The following is a 15834-nucleotide window of genomic DNA, read 5'->3' as shown; positions in this document are numbered from 1 at the left end:
GGGTTGGTTGTGGTAGTAAGGCTGTGCTAGGATGGGAGTGTGTCGGTGTTGTTGGAGGGCTGAGACGGGTGTGGTCGGTGTTGTCGGATGGAATATGTGGTCTGTCTGGCCTTGTGTTGTGATGATCGGAGTGGGATGGTCCGACGATGTTTGTGGGATCGTGAGAGGGGGAAGTGGGAGGAGGGCATTTGAAGCTTAGGCCGCACATGTATATCTGCTAGGTCCAAATATTCAACCGTGAAGCCATACAATACATGCATGCATGCCACTCCGTTCGCTATGTACACATACACACACACGCACACACACGCACACATACACATACACACACTTCTTCCCTCCCCAAAGCCCCCCAAGTCCCCCAAGTCCCCCAAGTCCCCCAAGCTACCCAAGCCCCCCAAGCCACCCAAGCCCCCCAGCCCGACCCTACTCCTCCCCAAACACAAACACGCCCTTCCCACTCCTGAACCCCTCCAACGTCCCCTCCACCCTCCGCACCAGCTCCTCCCCCTTCGTCTCCCACCCCCACTCCACCCGCTCAACCGGCGCATCGCGGAACCCGCCCTCGCGCATCAAATTCAACACATGCTCGACCGTCTTCTTCTTCTCCCCGGGATGCCGCGCCGCCCACTCACTAACCCAGAACCCAGCGAAGCGGATATCCCTGAAGATCAGCAGCGAGGCGGGCACTTCAAGCGGCTTCCTGCCCATGGCGCCGTACGTGACCATGCAGCCGTGCGGGGCGAGCTGCTTGGCCAGCGCGAGAGCGGGCTTGCCGCCTACGCAGTTGAGTGCTAGCTTGAGCGGCTCGCGGCCGGCGTGCGTCCATTCGGCGACGCGGTCGCGGAAGTCGCGGGCCTGGAGCTCTGCGTCTGTGACGACGATGTCGGCGCCTAGACTTGTGAGGTCGGCGCGCAGGGCATCTGTGGCGGCGGGGTCGTCGGGGCGGGCGCGCACGACGTTGATGCTCCTGTAGCCCCAGGCGCGGGCAAGCTGGATGGCGGCGCGGCCGACGCCCGAGTTTGCGCCGTTTTGGATGAACCAGTCGCCTGGGGTGAGGGGGACAAAGTCGCGGAGGAGGCGGTATGCGGTGCAGGGGTTTACGCTGACGGTGCCGACTTGGATGGGGGAGAGGTGTTCGTGATTGTCGATTTTGAGGACGGCGGACTCGGGGAGTTGGGCGTGGGTGCGCCAGGTGCCGAGGCTGGGGCGGTTCATGATGACCCAGTCGCCCTTTGAGAGGGCGGAGACGGCGGAGCCGGTGGAGAGGACTTGGGCGACGGCTTCGTTGCCGGCGACGGCGAGGGGGTAGGGGGTGCCGAGGGAGGTGGTGAAGGTGGGTTTGCTGGGGTAGAGGCCTTGGATCTGGTTGATGTCGGCCGGGTTGATGGGCGAGGCGAGGAAGCGGAGGGTGAGGAGGTTGGAGTGGGCGGGTGAGATTGAGTGGGAGTGGAGGGAGAGGACGTCGCTGGGCTCGCCGTAGTCGCGGAAGGTGAGGGCTTTGGCTTGTTCGTAGCCGTATGCGGAGACGCGGCGACGCTGCTGCTGGGAGATGTGAGAGGGTATGTGCGCTACCCGGGTTCTTGAGGGTAGGGAGAGTTGCCGCCGTAGAGCGTAGCGAGGAAGTGTGGTCGTGGCCATGGTAGTAGGAGAGAGAGGGCGTGACTGACAGGATCAATGAAGACCTGACGATGTTTGAACAGAAGTGAGGATGTTTAAGTTTTGAGATGGAGCTCGGCTTGGAGCTATGACGCAACTCTAGACGCCGGATATAAGCCGTTTTCCGAATGCGACAACTCTACGCTGTCACAACCTGAAACATGTACAAACTTGATACGTGGAATAGCTCAAGAATCTGCACGAAGAGTGCAAGTCATGAAGAGTGGAAGTTCTTTTTGATTGAAATGGTATCTTCAGCCCCGTCTTCGCCGCGCACCCTCTTAACACACCGAGAATCTATGCATCAGACGATGAGATCGAACTCGAAATCGAAAATCGCAAGGTCCCGCCCGATACAAATTCAAAGCCCTCCTGGGCGTGTGTCAACGCCGATAGCGCCATGCCCAGTCATCTGAATCTGCACAGTACAGTACAGTATACAGTACAGTACAACGCCCGTCCAAGTCTAATATACAGCGGAATCTACTCTCCCCTGGCGCGAGCCTGTAACTTGTAGAACAAAACAATATCCGATAATACAAAAACATACGTAGCTGCAAAATTAAAGACTTAAAACAAGCGCATTAGGTGCATACCGATTGGTAATCATTTTTCGTTTCCTCGCAGATTCCACAGACTTTTGTTTTCCTTTAGTAATCTCCAAACATTTCGTCGAGCTCGTCGAGTTCGACGTTGGTTTCATAGAGATCCCACCTCGCCTCGTCGAGCATCTTCACCTCGGCCTCGAATGGCCGTTTCTGGCTCAAGACCGAGGGCAGGCTTTGTGGTTTGACAAGCGGACTGCTCATGACCGTTGCCGCTGTAGCTAGGGCGAGGCTCTCGACGGATGATCCGAACAAGACTGCGGCGGTTTCGCTATTCTTCCGCGCGGCACTTTCCTCGGTCTCATCGATTTCGATCGATGGTGCAGGATCTTCAACGACAGGCTCAATAGTCACATCTTCCATGCTCTCGCTCTGGCATCTACTTCGTTGCTGCAGCGTGCTGGCCAGACCGGAGAATTCGCGCTCAACGCGCTCGAGCGGCGGACTCGCAGCTCGACGGTTGTGCGCCATGTTATTTGAGATGGGCGGATGTGATCCATGCTCCGAAAATGGAGTGTTCATGCCATCATTACCCAAGTCAAGATCCGGCAGGTCGACCTCGGGCGAGGGCGACATTTGCGCACGAGCTCTTGAAGCGCGGTCCTCAATCTCCTCATCAGTGGCACCTGACAGTGAAGGTGAGATGATGCGCGAGGTAACAGCAGGACCAGAGTCGGGATGCTGAGGAATTTCCTGATGAGGCGTAGTGGTAAGGAAGTAGTAGACTCTCTTTGGATGCGTTCCAACGAGAACTTTGTCGAGAGGACAGGGCGACAGCGCCGTCCAGGTCCGTCGAAGGTAGTTTGCGAGACGCGAAGAGATTATGGCAGCAGGATTTGCAGAGCTGGGATAGGTTGTTAGCAGGATGCGGATACAGGAGGACTAGTACGACAGCTTACCTCTCGACAGACTGCAGCCTTGTAGACAGCACTGCCGCGAGCTCTTTCAGCAGATGAGGGCGATTGCCCGTCTCTTCCAGCTGTTCTATGACGCCGACGACGATGTCATCATTGATACCCTCCGTGTCGATTTTATTCTGCCGGCCCAAACCACCCGGAGACGGTGGCGGAGTGTTCTCAGCGGCGCGGCTCGTGAGCGCAGCATCGGCAAACTTTATGGTAGACTTGCGTGGAGGACTCGGCGACGAGACGGAGCCCGACGAGCTCATGGTATGCGAACGTTTGACCTTCTTTGGCGGTGGTTGTGATTTTTCGTCGCTGACGCTGACCGGGGTCGGCAAGGAGGAGGGCGGTGAGCGGTTCGAGGCGCGGGAGCTGTTTGGAACGTGGATGCCTAGCGACTCCAGGGACAGCGACTTGCGCCTTGTATTATAGGGCATTATGGCGAATTATGAGGATAGACGGAGGATGGTATTGTCGTAGTTGTAGAAAGCGACGAGGCAGAAATCGAGAAAAAGTATCAAATCTTGTCGCGCGACGACGGCTACGAAAGGACGGACGGTGGCAGGGTGTAAGGCGAAAGTGCAAAAAGTGTATGGGCGAGCTGGTTACGCGGAAGGTCCTATTGGTCGGAAGGCTGCATGGAATGCAGACGGTGAGACTGAACCCGGTCTGGTAGTCTGGTAGGATGCAGGCGACGCAAGGTATGAAATAAACAGCGTGTTGGAACGTAGGAGCCGTGAGTGATGTGTTGTTGCTGTTGTTGTTCTTGTTGTAGACTTTCTGCTGATTGTGTTGTTGTGGTGGGCGTGAGAAGATGTTGCTTAGAATAAGGTAGAGAGAGAGAGAGAGAGGGTCGGCGCCCCTTTCAGCCAGATGAAGGACGGATCCGGATAGGCAGTAGAGTAGGTAATAAGCGTCGCAAGGTGGCACGCAGCAGGGATGAAGGTCTGTCTGCGAGAATGAAGTGTGAGACGGTAGAGACAATCAGCTCAGAGTATGTTGATGATGTTGATGTTGTTGTTGTATAGAGCAATCGAAGGAAGTTGGGAAAGCAACGGTGGGAAGAATTAGGAGGGAGAGTGAGTGGAAGCGGAAGTGCAAAGTGGAGCGCAAAGTGGAGTAGTGCTGGTACTTGGGTATTAATTACTGGTATTACTGGTATTACTGCTGGTATTAATTACTGCATCCCTCCCTTTCCGCCGTCGCAGAAGCAGAAGCAGAAGCAGACGCAGACGCAGAACGGAGAGTCAAACTCAAACTCACACAGTCCTACACCTGCGCAGTGCACACTCTCACTCTTACTCACTTTTTTTGTTTTGCCAGGGGGGGGAGGGGGATTAGTGGTAGTGGTAGTGGACTAATCATGCAAAAGAAGACGGGGACCCGGCCTAGTGGAGAGCAAATCGTGCCAGACTTGCAAGCCACCGCGCACACGCACTTTTCCCATCTTGGTTTGGACAAAGACGCATTGCTGCTGTCACCGCTGCCTTTTCGCTCGTCCGACGAAACGTTAATTCTTTTTTTTTCTTATTCTTTTTCTTGTGTGTGTTTATTAGCTTTGGCCTAGGACGGAGAAGGTTGCGGGTTGCGGATGCGGGCCTCTCTCTCGTCCAGGCCGTGTGTGTGTGCACGCGATAGATAGATAGAGAGAGAGAGAGAGAGAGAGATAAGGGACAAGCATAGATAGAGCCAATGCTCACAACACACAAAACGCCATAGTTACACACTGCCCATATCCATCTCCTGTATGTGTATGTGTGTATGTGTGTATGTGTGTATGCGTGTGTATGATGCAAATGTGATGATGGATGCCAGGCGATGGTGGAGATGCTATAATTGGTCCCTCGCTGCCCGTTGCAGTTGTGTTTGCATGCAGCACGCAGCACGCAGCCACGATATGCTGCGTGCGAACGATTTCGGTCGTAAGGCTAACAATCGCGATCCCGGGGGGGGGGGGTCTGTCTCCCTATTCTTCAACGCATCCTTCATACAGTAATTAATTAATTAGCACATGAAAAGATGCCTCATCTCTCTCTCTCTCTCGGGACCCCCCCTGCCTTCACAGACTCACAGACTCACAAACTCACAAACTCCCTCACAGCCTGCGCCTACGCCTACCTATAACAGTACATACAGTAAAGTAGTAATAGTACATCAACTCACCGTCAGCCCTGCTGCTCGTGCCTCTAACCTGCATCAATAACAGCCATTTCTCGCCCTCAGCACACAAAGTCCATGCACCAGCAGCACACCACAGCTACACTAATTAATCCTCCTCCTCCTCTCTCCTCCCAGGAGGTTTTACCAGTCCGACGCCCGACATGAGAGAGAGAGAGAGAGAGAGAGATGGGATGGATGGATTCATGCATGCTTGCTCGCTCCCCAGGACTCCCAGGGCCGGAAGAAGGGCCGGGCGGTTGTGGTCCTGGGGAGCGAGACCGGTCCACTACAACCAACGAATGGAGAGTCCGTAGATGACGTCCAAAGCGGGCAGAATGGGCAGAATGGGTACGTAGTATATATGTACATATGTAGTATGTATGTACTTGGCTCTTTGCTTCTTAGTCGAGTCCGTCCGCGTCACCACAGGCCAACAGTAGCCGTCTACAGTAATTGTTGTCGTAAGGTAAGCAAGTCCTGCTTCTCACTCTGTCTGTCTGTCTGTCTGTCAGTCTGTCAGTCGCATGCGCAAAAGCAGAGACTTTCTTCTTCTTAGTGCGTCGCGCCAGAAGAAAGAAACGAAACCAAAAAAAAGAGAAACGAAGAAAAGTAACGGCTTACGGCAAAACGGTATTTTTGGGGGGCGAGAGACCCGCCCCTCCTCCCTCCCTATGCATGCATTTCTTCCTTAGTACACCACTCATTCACTCCAAGCACCAAGCACCAACCTAGCTGCCCTCCGCGCGCATTTTGGCCTTCAAAGGTACACAAAGCACACTTTCATCATCTCATCGGCACACACGCCGGGTGGGTCAGTCATCCTGTCCTGATCCTGTCCTGACGCATGCCCCACCCCACTTCCTTTGGCCCCTCCCCCCCTGTACGAATATGGAAAAAGAATCTTTTTTTTTGCACTTCTGCACTTTTGCCTCGTCCGATCCATCCCATCATCCCTCATCTCATCTCATCCATCATCAGTCTCCGTGATAGATCTGCTGGCATGGCATGGCATGGGGGCATGTCACTCACCATCCATCGTGACGGGTTCTTCGTTGCTGGACTTTGGCGCATGACCTGCCTGTGCTGTACCCCTCTAAAGTATGAATTCAGGTCCGATTGCCAAATCACACTCATATATAGTATCCGTTGATTGAATTGCCATGTTTCAAGTCGTCCCCCCCAGCAAGCGCGTCCATCTCCAGACCTACACTACGCAGTCTGTACCACCCACCACAAAAATGCGAAAATGTTTTCTTTTTGCTTCCTTGACGGATTGACGACAACGTCCAGGACCCCAGCCAGGCCAGGTACAACAACGGTTTTCCTGGCTCCGTATGCGCTACCAACCATCTATATCCTTGTATTTACCCAGGCAGGGGGTGGTGGGGGTTGTACAATCTACCAGCTCTACCAGGGCCGGTGACCGCTCGGCTTGCCCCCTAGTAATTACTAATTACTTATCTACTTCCTTTTTGTACAGGACAGGACAGGACCACACTCCCGTACTTTCATCGTCGTGCTTGCAGGCGCGCAACGGTCAATGGCTTTTCGTGTGAAGCGGGGGGGAGTGTGAGCGATAAGATACGGCGGCATACGCGAGTCGTGCGCGCGCGCGCGCGTCGTGACATCACATCCACGAGACGAATAGCTTCGGAGCGATCGTCCTTCAGCTCCTGAGCTTGTAAGCCGCTCCCATCCCAACGCCATGGATGGTCACACACTAATAGAGCACGGAGCCACGCCCCCGGCACTCTCACCAGACCCTGGAGAGCTTCAATGCCATTTCCTTCCCCCTTGTTTGTTGCTCCTTCGCGCTGACGTGGCCTGAGCTTAAGCTTCTTCATCTGCTTGATATCTTATCAGGAATTCCATCGCGGCCACCAGGTGTTTGACTTGGATTTGTGAGTAGCTGCTTGTGTCCTGGCTTCGGTGCGCATCTCCTCCTCCTGCTGTAGTGTCCTCTGGAACTTCTCGCCAGGCTTGAGCTCTATCCAATACGTCGTGCCAAGGTGATATCTGCTGATGGCCACCACATCAACTCCGCTGTCTTCGACAATCTTGATAATGTCTTTGTTCCACCAGCATCCGTGTTTATCGGCGTGTGGTGCTGCCGTCTTGTCCAGCACACGGTTAAGCCAGTCGTACTTCGATCTCCCGTGCTCCAGCAGCAGTATCCTCCCCCCATCCTTCTTCGTCATTCTCGCCAGACTTCTGATGAGCGCCTCAGGCTCCGGCGTTGAGCATAGGCCCATCGTCTGGATCACAAAATCAAAGCCCTCTGGATCCGGCAGCTTCACGTCGTCAATGACAGACTGATGCCGAAAGGTGACCTTGGCCAGATCTTCCGCACGCGGGAAATACTCCTTCCACTTGCCATACGCCACGTCAACCATTTTCCTGCTCTGGTCCACCATCGTTATCGACTCGCAGAGCACCGGTTTGTAGTACTTGATATTTCTCCCAGTCCCTACCGCGGCCTCGAGGACATGGCCGTGCGCCTGTCGCGTCATCGACTTGCGGAGCCAATTCATGCCCATGTAGAACTCCATCGGGCCCATGTCCCGGTCGAACGTTGCAGCCTCCTTGTCCCATCGATCCGTCACGTCTGCGGGTACCGGCTTGTAGGGCGTGCTGGACACGCGGCGGTAGTTCATGTAGACTGACGAGCAGTAAAACGAAACGTAAAGTGTCGTGGCGCCCATCAGCACGAACGGAATGTAGCGCACAGTCCCGATGGCTTCGCGGATCGTCTGCGGTCGCTTTGGTGTTTCGCGCGGCGGTGCTGCGTGGTGGTCTTTCAAGGCGACGCGGCTGATGGATCTGGCACGCGGCATGGCTCGAAAACCAGCCCGTACGGGACGCATCGCAGTCGTGACAGTCATGGCTGGTGCGGTCTTCTGCTCACGGCTCAATGAGTCGGAGTTGAGAAGTCTGGAAATTTATCATGTATGAGGCCGAGAATCAAGCGGAGACGCGTCGACTTGGAGCTCGAGCTCCTGTCATGACTCGCGCGCCTTATGTAAGGACACGTACTTGGTGAGTCATCACGTGCTGGTGTCTGCCAATTCCATGTCCGCACGCTCACATGACCCCAAAACAAACTCCCCACATCACAACATACCCACTCGCCCATGTCCGCAAAGCTTATCTTTACTCAGATCATTATGCCTCCATTAATGGAAGCCTGTCAATAGATACTCAGATCGACCAAACATACAAACCCGCCCAAACACCTCGTCCCATAAACACTACAAATCATTTCCTTCCCTTGATGACCCAATACCTCACCAGTATTGTTAAGACACACAACAACAATCATATCTGCACGCCTCTCTGCGTCGTTCCGTCCGTGATATCAGCCTTCCCCTGTGCGTGCCACGCCATAAATAATAGATCTGTGATATTTAGGCATGCGAGCGTTGCATACTGCCTTGGCATCGTGCCATCGCTTGACTATTCGCGTATCTGTGGTACAGAACATACACATACATACATACTAACCTCACCTCCCGCACACCCCAAAGACCACCACGCCAACCCACACTGAGGCGTGTTCGGCGGTGGGGTTTAGTGTTGAAGGGGGGTTTGGGGGTGGTGGTGGTGTTCTATCTGGTGTGTGGTACAGTGTGGCGGTGGTGCTGGTGCTGGTACAAGGAAGTGTTGAAAGTGTGTTTTATGTCTATGTTGGCGGGTCGATCGTCTAGTCTAGCGTGTCTATCTATGTTTTATGGTTTATGTATATCTATGCGTGTGTGATATGTGGTGTGTGATGTGTCAATAGCAAGCAAGCAGTAGCAGCAGCAGCAGTCGAGTCAAACTCCCATGCCCATCCCATCCCTCCCCTTGCCTCTCGAAGCGTCAAGAACCTCAAAACCTCAGAACTTCACAACCTCAAAGCCTCAAGAACCTCAAAACCTCAATCCCTCAACCCCTCAAAACCTCAAAACCTCAAACCCTCAATCCCTCAATCCCTCAATCACTCAACCCCTCGATCCCTCGATCCCTCCCCCTAAAGCCTCCACCCCCTCCCCTCCCTCCCCATCTCCACCCCAAGCACCATCCCCCTCTCCCCACCCCTACTCCCATCCCCCTCAAACCCCTCCTCCTCCACCCTCTCCCCCCTCCACCTCCACTTCCCATCAAACACCCCACCCACCCCAGCCGCCGCAACATCCCCCCTCCGCCCCTTAACACACAACACAATCTTCTCCCCAATAACAGGCAAGAACTTGAACGCGTGGCCGCTGCCGCCCGTAGCGACGAAGAGCGACGAGGCGTACGCCGGGTGGTAGTCGATTATGAAGTCGCCCGTCGGCGTGTCGGTGTACCAGCACAGACGGGTCTGGCTGAATGCGCGGGCGGCGATGGGTGGGGGCGCAGGGGTGGAAGAGGGGGAGGAGGGGAAGGATGGGGAGAAGGGGTCTTGTGGGGTTGGACTCGAGGGTGAGGTCGACGGCACGGATAATAGAGCGAGGGAGGATTGCAGGAATGATCTCAGAGCGTGGTTCGCTTCGCGCGGGAGCCCGAGTTGAGGCGGGGAGGTGAGATGTGTGCGCGGCAGACTGGTTGTGATAGTCTCCTGCCGATGACCGGGCCGAGCAGCGGCTTCGGGGTGCGGGATACGGGACGGATTCACGTAGCCGTGGCCGTGGCGGGCGACTTTGAGCGTGGAATGGGCGCTGCTGGGCGGGATGATGAACATGCCGTTGTCGAGATTGAGCAGGGTAGGACAGGAGTGCAGAGTGCTCGTTTCGTGCTGTGACAGGGGCACGTACGCGACGATCTGGCCCGTGGCGCGGGCGATGCCGCGGGTGTCGAGGAGGGCGGATGTCCAGGCGCCGCAGGCGAGGATGGTCAGGTCGGCGGTCAGGGTGGTGGTGGATGTGCTGAGGCGGACGCCGGCGACGGAGCTGGGTGCGGATGCGGAGGGTGATGGTGAGGGAGTGAAGAGGAGGTTGTCGACGGTGCCCTGGACGAAGGTGACTCTTTGCGTTGCGCGCACCAGGGCGCCCAGATAGCGCATGCTGGCCTCCGCGTCGGCCCAGCCGCTCATGCGGTTCAAGTACCCCGTGCTTCCGCTCACTGGGCCTTTGCCCATGACCTTCCTGATGGCATCCTGGGAGTTGAGCTCCTCGACCGGGGGAAGCGATTTGTCGGTTCGAGGGTCGCCGTATTGGGCCAGGAGGGAGCGGACGTTGGAGAGGCTGCTGCGCACATAGGCATCGGAGCCGGGCTCAGCTACGACGCAAAGGCCTGTCTCGGTGTACCGGCCGTCAAGGCCCCAGGTGCCGCGCCAGTGGGATTGCGCTTCGAAGGCGAGAGCAGCGTAGGCGGGGTCGGCGTAGTCGGCGCGGATGATGCGAGAGGTGTCGATCTGGGAGAAGGTTAGCGGTGTGTTGGGTGGAGCAGTGTGAGCTATAGATAGAGAGGTGAGGTGGTGAGTGATTTAGAGAAGAGACGATAATTTTTGCGAAAACGACAACCAATAGGAAGAAAGCAAGAAGTCACTGGAAATCCAAGACGGAAAAGGATTCAAGCAACGCGAGAAGAAGAAAAGAAAAAAAGCCAAGGTGAGAATTACACTTGAAGCATCTGCAGCAGGAAATTCCTGGCGATCAACGACCGTGATTTCTGTATCCTTGAAGTCCGGATCCGTCGCAAGGGCATATGCAGTGGAAAGTCCAAAAACGCCGGATCCGACGATAAGGATCGAGGCCGGAATCGGAGGAGAGCTTGTGCTGGTCGCCATTATGCGCCCGACGTGTATGTAGCCAAGCAGTGGAAGAGAAAACGAGACAGACAGACTATGCAGCAACGAAGAAAAAGGAAAAGACGGATGAAAAAGGTCACCTGAGGTCAAAAGTAAGAACAACCTCCAAAAGATTGATTTGGTGCGACGGCTCAGTTGGCGCGCCGAATAGGTCAGACCTTGAGAAAAAGTTTAGCGGTCTAGGTACCGACTCGGTATTACTGGAGAGTAGTCACCCGCTGTCTCCACTCTTCACGGATTACGCCCTGTGAGATACAAGTCTTTTCCGGGAATGGAAATAATGGTTTCACAGCGTATTGAGGGAAATTGAGAGGCTTGGGCGGAAATTATAACATTTCGAGGCGATATTAAGTTCAGTTATTGAGTTCAGTTCAGTCCCGGAGATATCTGTACGTGCTTTCACACCATGGCATTGAGCGAGGCGTGAGCCCTGCATGAAGAAAGTGTGAATTTGACAAGTGCAGGGTCTGACCTCGTCTCTATGCTGACGGCTGTTATCGCACACATCAAAAGATCAAGAGAGGCATCACCCCAACAGAGAAAGCCGGTAAGCAGACATTCCGACGTCATCAGACACAAGCATTGAGTATGAATTTCGGAAGCGAGGTAGTATTAACTAACTATCCTATCGTAGGAACTATCGAGACGAAGCTCCTTCAACTGAGCGACGTCACGCTTCCGTTACGTATTGATTTCAAATACTAATAAAAGACCAGATGTCGCAGCATCAAGCGGCCGCTGCATATCAACATCTGTACGCGCAAGCAACAACAACGCTGCCAAGTGCAGCAACAACAAAGCAACCCCCGACCACACCTGCCCACACAGACGTCCACCAAGGCAGCCCGCCACTGCGAGTCTCCAAGCAGGATGAGCTGACAATCAGAGTAAGCCGTTGCACGGTAGATGGGTTGAAGATGAATGAGAAAGCGGTTGGAGAAGTCGTGTCTCAACCAGCGCACCGTTCACCAATCCCACAGGATGGGTGCGTGCAGCAATCTAGCATGTGTGAAAGTCGTAAAACCAGGAATTTTGTATCCGAACAGAAGGCTTCCGATGAAGAAGCTCCTTCAACGCCGTGCAATGCCGCAAATTGAGAAGAGGTAAGAGAGATGACAAGCTATCGCGCGATCGACATGGACAGACGTGGCAAGTGTCCAACGTGAAAGCGAGAGTAGGATCGAACGAGAAACCGACACCGGATTTCATCGCCCTTGAGAAATATTAATACAAGAGTTCAAGAGATGGTGCTACAGGGTGTCTTGATCACCTGCGCTGTGAGACCAGCTTGACAAAATCAAGATTTACGGAAGTCTGGTGGTAGCCATTAGCAACAAAGCTCAAGTGGGGTGACATTGATGGACAACTGACCTGATAGCACAGGGTAGATCAGCTCAAAGGCGTGGTAGATTTCCTCGCGAACTTTGGCACCAGTGAGGACGATCTTGCCAGAGACAAAGATGAGGAGCACAATCTTCGGCTTCATCATGCGATAGATGAGACCAGGGAACAACTCGGGCTCGTAAGAGCTGAAGTTGTGATGGCGACTGGCCAAACCTTCAAGACGAATGGGGAACTTGATGTCCGTTGAACCTACAATGTTCTGGATCTTGAAATCGGTGAACTTTGCATTGAAGCCCAGCTTCTGAATAATGCGCGCGTACTTGCGTGACGCCAGCTTCGAATCGTCTTCGGACTTTGCACCAGTGACGACCATCTTGCCAGAGGCGAAGATCAGTGCGGTGGTTTTGGGGTCGCGAATACGCATAATGACAGCGGCGAAACGCTAGAAAGCATGTTCAGCAAACAGAAACCAAGCGTGAGCTGGTTGGTGTCAGTACCTTTGGATTGTACTCTGCATTGCGAGCATGCAATGCAATCGTCTTCAAGTCCAGGCGACAATCGAGATTGACGGTGGCAACGATGTTTCTTGACAGGGCGTTAAACCTCTTGGTCAAGGAGAGTGCAGGGTCAGATAAGTACTCACTGTAAGGTCGGTACGATGCCGCTCACGCCCTGGCCAGCGGCAGGAGTGGCGGCCGGAGTTGCAGGCGTCACGCCGTTCACACCGTTGCTCTGTTGCTGCGATGCATCCTTCTCCGACGATGGCGGAGTCAAATCACCAGCGCCACCTGGGAAAGAGAGCGAGGCAGGCGACGTAAAGGCCTTTGCTTGCTGCGCGGTTGCGGGATGGGTGGTGAGAGTGTCCATTTTGGGCACTTTTTGAAGGTTCGGTGAGGGCCGAGTGTGGAGTTTAGAGGAGATGGAGGGTTGGTAGTGAGAGAGATCTCTTATGTAAAATGGAGAGGCTGGTAAAGTGGCAGGTATGCTGCTGAATGGTCCAAGCTTGACGTCTGGTGAAGGATTAGAGTCTGCGGGGTGAATAGAAACTCTGGGCTATTGTTGCGACGGCTATCGAAGGCTCGAGCTCGCAGTGAGAATAGGGACTGTGCGAGGACGAGATGAGCCTTTGGACGACTTGCAGTCGTACCACAGGAGATGATTTGACGGAGTCGTAGGAAAAAACCGTACCGTTAGTGGGAGATGAACAAGCGAATGTCTCCCTCACAGAGCGCCGTCAAGAGTCTTCGACGATAGGATGAAGATGAGAGCGATGTACAAAGGACAGGACCAGCTCGACCTTTGAGAGCAGAGCGAGATGGAAAGATTACGAAGATGAATTTGATTTGAGGTTGAGTTTTGAAGGTTGAGGTTGAGGATGCGAGTGAGCGAAGACGAGCGGAAAGGACTTGGCAAGGCTGCAGTGCGCGAAACGGCACTAGTCTAACCGAATGTGGATAGCTAGATCCTGATACTCTGAAGAGAGGTGTCTGAGTGAGACTTTTTCTTGATCACACTCGAAAGTTACCGTAGCAAGGTTGCGCACGAAGCTTTGGACGACTTTTTTGAAAAAGTGCGCGCAAAGAAGTCGTTGGATGAGAGTGGGAGAGTTCTGGTTTTGGGATTTGAGAAGGGATGTTACGCAGCTTAGAGGGGAAGATAGGCGAGGGCGTCAACAAACCGGTAGGAGGGCGCAAAAAATGTGCGAAAGAGAAGGGGCGGGCCAGCGCTATTTATGCTGACGGGCTGCCCACAGAGACATTGCGCCAAGAGGGAAGGAAAGGAGAAGTGGCCCAAGCGCAGACAGGGATCCGGCAGGGATGCGGCAGGGATGTGCCATGGATCACTGCTCCGGTCAGTCGCTAGTGCGCCACTTGATAGGTCCGCCACACATCCATCCCCCCTGCTCCTTCTGGAACGCTTGCAGATAGTCGCGATGCGCCTTCCTTTGCTTTCCCAATGATCACAACACTTTGCACTTGCCATCACAGCCAGCATGTCTCCCTTTCTGCGCCGCAAACATCCACCTTCACGTCCACCGGCAGTGTTTTCCTATTCACAGTATGCATGTGGTGTATATGGACCCTTTGGAATGCCTCCCATTCACGACTCCATCATCCATTTCCCTATTGTCCTCGTCCTCGTCCGGCGCATCGTACATACCAGCGCATTCACCAGCAAACCAGCGCACAATAGGTCCGGACTGACCGCGAGATGACGCGCGTTGGGTGGTTTTGGGCCGCGCGAATCGAGGCCCAGCGGCCGGGAAATTATCGGTTATCCCTTTGCTGTCCTCCCATTCGCCCATTTGTCTCACCACAGTTCGTGGACCCAGCCGCCTAGCATCCGCTTAAGCAGGCCCGCCCATGGTTAAACCTGCGATTCGAATTTTCCTTCTTCTTATCGCACGCACACCCACCCCCCCCCCCCCAAAATGGTTTCCGTGCTCTGTCTCACGACACGATCAACTCTGTTTTTGGCTTGGGAACTCTATTTTACACTCTCTGCACTTGCGACATTATAGTAGTGTGCGTGCAGTACATACAGGACACGTTTACAGAAATGCTGCTTACTGGTGGTGGTGGTACCAGTGAAGGCGACATGCAGAGTATTGACTTGGAATGCTGCTGCCTACAGGAATGACTCACTACTATAATTCTCGTAGAGCCAACAACACTAACCACCCACTAAGATCATCCCCACCACCCCGCGTCTTTCACGTGTCATTCTCAGAATCGTTCGCGTTTCAGACGTTTTCGCGACAAGTGCCTGATTGGCTGTCGATGCGGCTATTTCATTCCATCCGGCTCCAGCCTCAATGCGTTTGTTGGCTGTGCTGGATGCTGGATGCTGTATGCTGGATGCTGTAGGAGTCCGGATTGTCCAACTGTTACTGTTTTTCCGGGGTCTGGCCTGGTCTGTCTTACCTTTTCTTTTTTGTTTGTGCCTTTCCGTGCACTTCCCTCCGCTGCACTGCACTGCACTGTACTGCACTGCACTGTACTGTACTGCACTGCACTGCCACCCTTGGGGAATGCCGCGTAGCTCCCTTACGGGTGTACGACGTCTTGACCACCTGTTCTTTTCGTTCTCGTTTGCGCTTGTTCGGTGTCGGTGACGTACTAAGCTACCTACCGGACTGTTCCCGTCTATCCATCCCATCTCATCCCTTCCCTTGTTGGGCCTGACAGCTGGAGACAAGGGCAGGGCATGTAGGTACGCGCCCGTTGTTCTATATATGGCCTTGTTTTCTGCTCTGCAAACATGCAGCATGCAAACATGACATGCAATGCCAAACTGACTGTCTGGCATCCCTGATCCTGTGCTGTTGCACCGTTATATGTTGTATATATCCATCCATCCATCCAAGGCGCACGCTATAATCATATCCACACAT

The 15834-nt window shown here is 54.3% G+C and overlaps 5 protein-coding genes across 5 annotated transcripts; all 5 read right to left on the bottom strand.

Annotated features, from left to right (window-relative positions):
- Window positions 1–426: 426 nt before the first annotated feature.
- EJ05DRAFT_461577 (NAD(P)-binding protein) lies at window positions 427–1733 on the bottom strand (the record flags this gene model as incomplete). Its single annotated transcript, XM_033742651.1, has 1 exon — window positions 427–1733. The coding sequence occupies exon 1, from the start codon at window positions 1639–1641 to the stop codon at window positions 427–429; it is 1215 nt and encodes a 404-aa protein (XP_033603416.1). The 5' UTR covers window positions 1642–1733.
- A 459-nt stretch (window positions 1734–2192) lies between these two features.
- Window positions 2193–3817, bottom strand: EJ05DRAFT_247999 (uncharacterized protein). The gene is made up of 2 exons (XM_033740134.1): window positions 3164–3817; window positions 2193–3108 (listed from the first exon to the last, which is right to left on the bottom strand). The coding sequence occupies exons 1-2, from the start codon at window positions 3601–3603 to the stop codon at window positions 2310–2312; spliced, it is 1239 nt and encodes a 412-aa protein (XP_033603415.1). The 5' UTR covers window positions 3604–3817; the 3' UTR covers window positions 2193–2309.
- Window positions 3818–7302: 3485 nt separating this feature from the next.
- Window positions 7303–7932, bottom strand: EJ05DRAFT_428630 (S-adenosyl-L-methionine-dependent methyltransferase; the record flags this gene model as incomplete). Its single annotated transcript, XM_033741527.1, has 1 exon — window positions 7303–7932. A coding segment is annotated over one exon (630 nt), but the record flags the coding sequence as incomplete, so codon positions are not given.
- A 1403-nt stretch (window positions 7933–9335) lies between these two features.
- EJ05DRAFT_535836 (FAD dependent oxidoreductase) lies at window positions 9336–11255 on the bottom strand (the record flags this gene model as incomplete). The annotated part of the gene is made up of 2 exons (XM_033749271.1): window positions 10908–11255; window positions 9336–10700 (listed from the first exon to the last, which is right to left on the bottom strand). Exons 1-2 carry the CDS (start codon window positions 11073–11075, stop codon window positions 9336–9338), a joined length of 1533 nt encoding a protein of 510 aa, XP_033603413.1. The 5' UTR covers window positions 11076–11255.
- A 1138-nt stretch (window positions 11256–12393) lies between these two features.
- Window positions 12394–13307, bottom strand: EJ05DRAFT_491812 (putative RNA polymerase I and III transcription factor complex component Tbp; the record flags this gene model as incomplete). The annotated part of the gene is made up of 4 exons (XM_033746002.1): window positions 12394–12410; window positions 12468–12882; window positions 12938–13025; window positions 13084–13307. The coding sequence occupies 4 exons, from the start codon at window positions 13305–13307 to the stop codon at window positions 12394–12396; spliced, it is 744 nt and encodes a 247-aa protein (XP_033603412.1).
- Between the last annotated feature and the right edge of the window lie 2527 nt (window positions 13308–15834).

This window comes from Pseudovirgaria hyperparasitica (assembly GCF_010093815.1).
Source record: "Pseudovirgaria hyperparasitica strain CBS 121739 unplaced genomic scaffold EJ05scaffold_3, whole genome shotgun sequence".
In the NCBI taxonomy this organism is placed as follows: Eukaryota; Fungi; Ascomycota; class Dothideomycetes; order Acrospermales; family Acrospermaceae; genus Pseudovirgaria; species Pseudovirgaria hyperparasitica.
The sequence above is the reverse complement of the archived record's forward strand: the minus strand, read 5'-3'. Positions and strand labels throughout refer to the sequence as shown.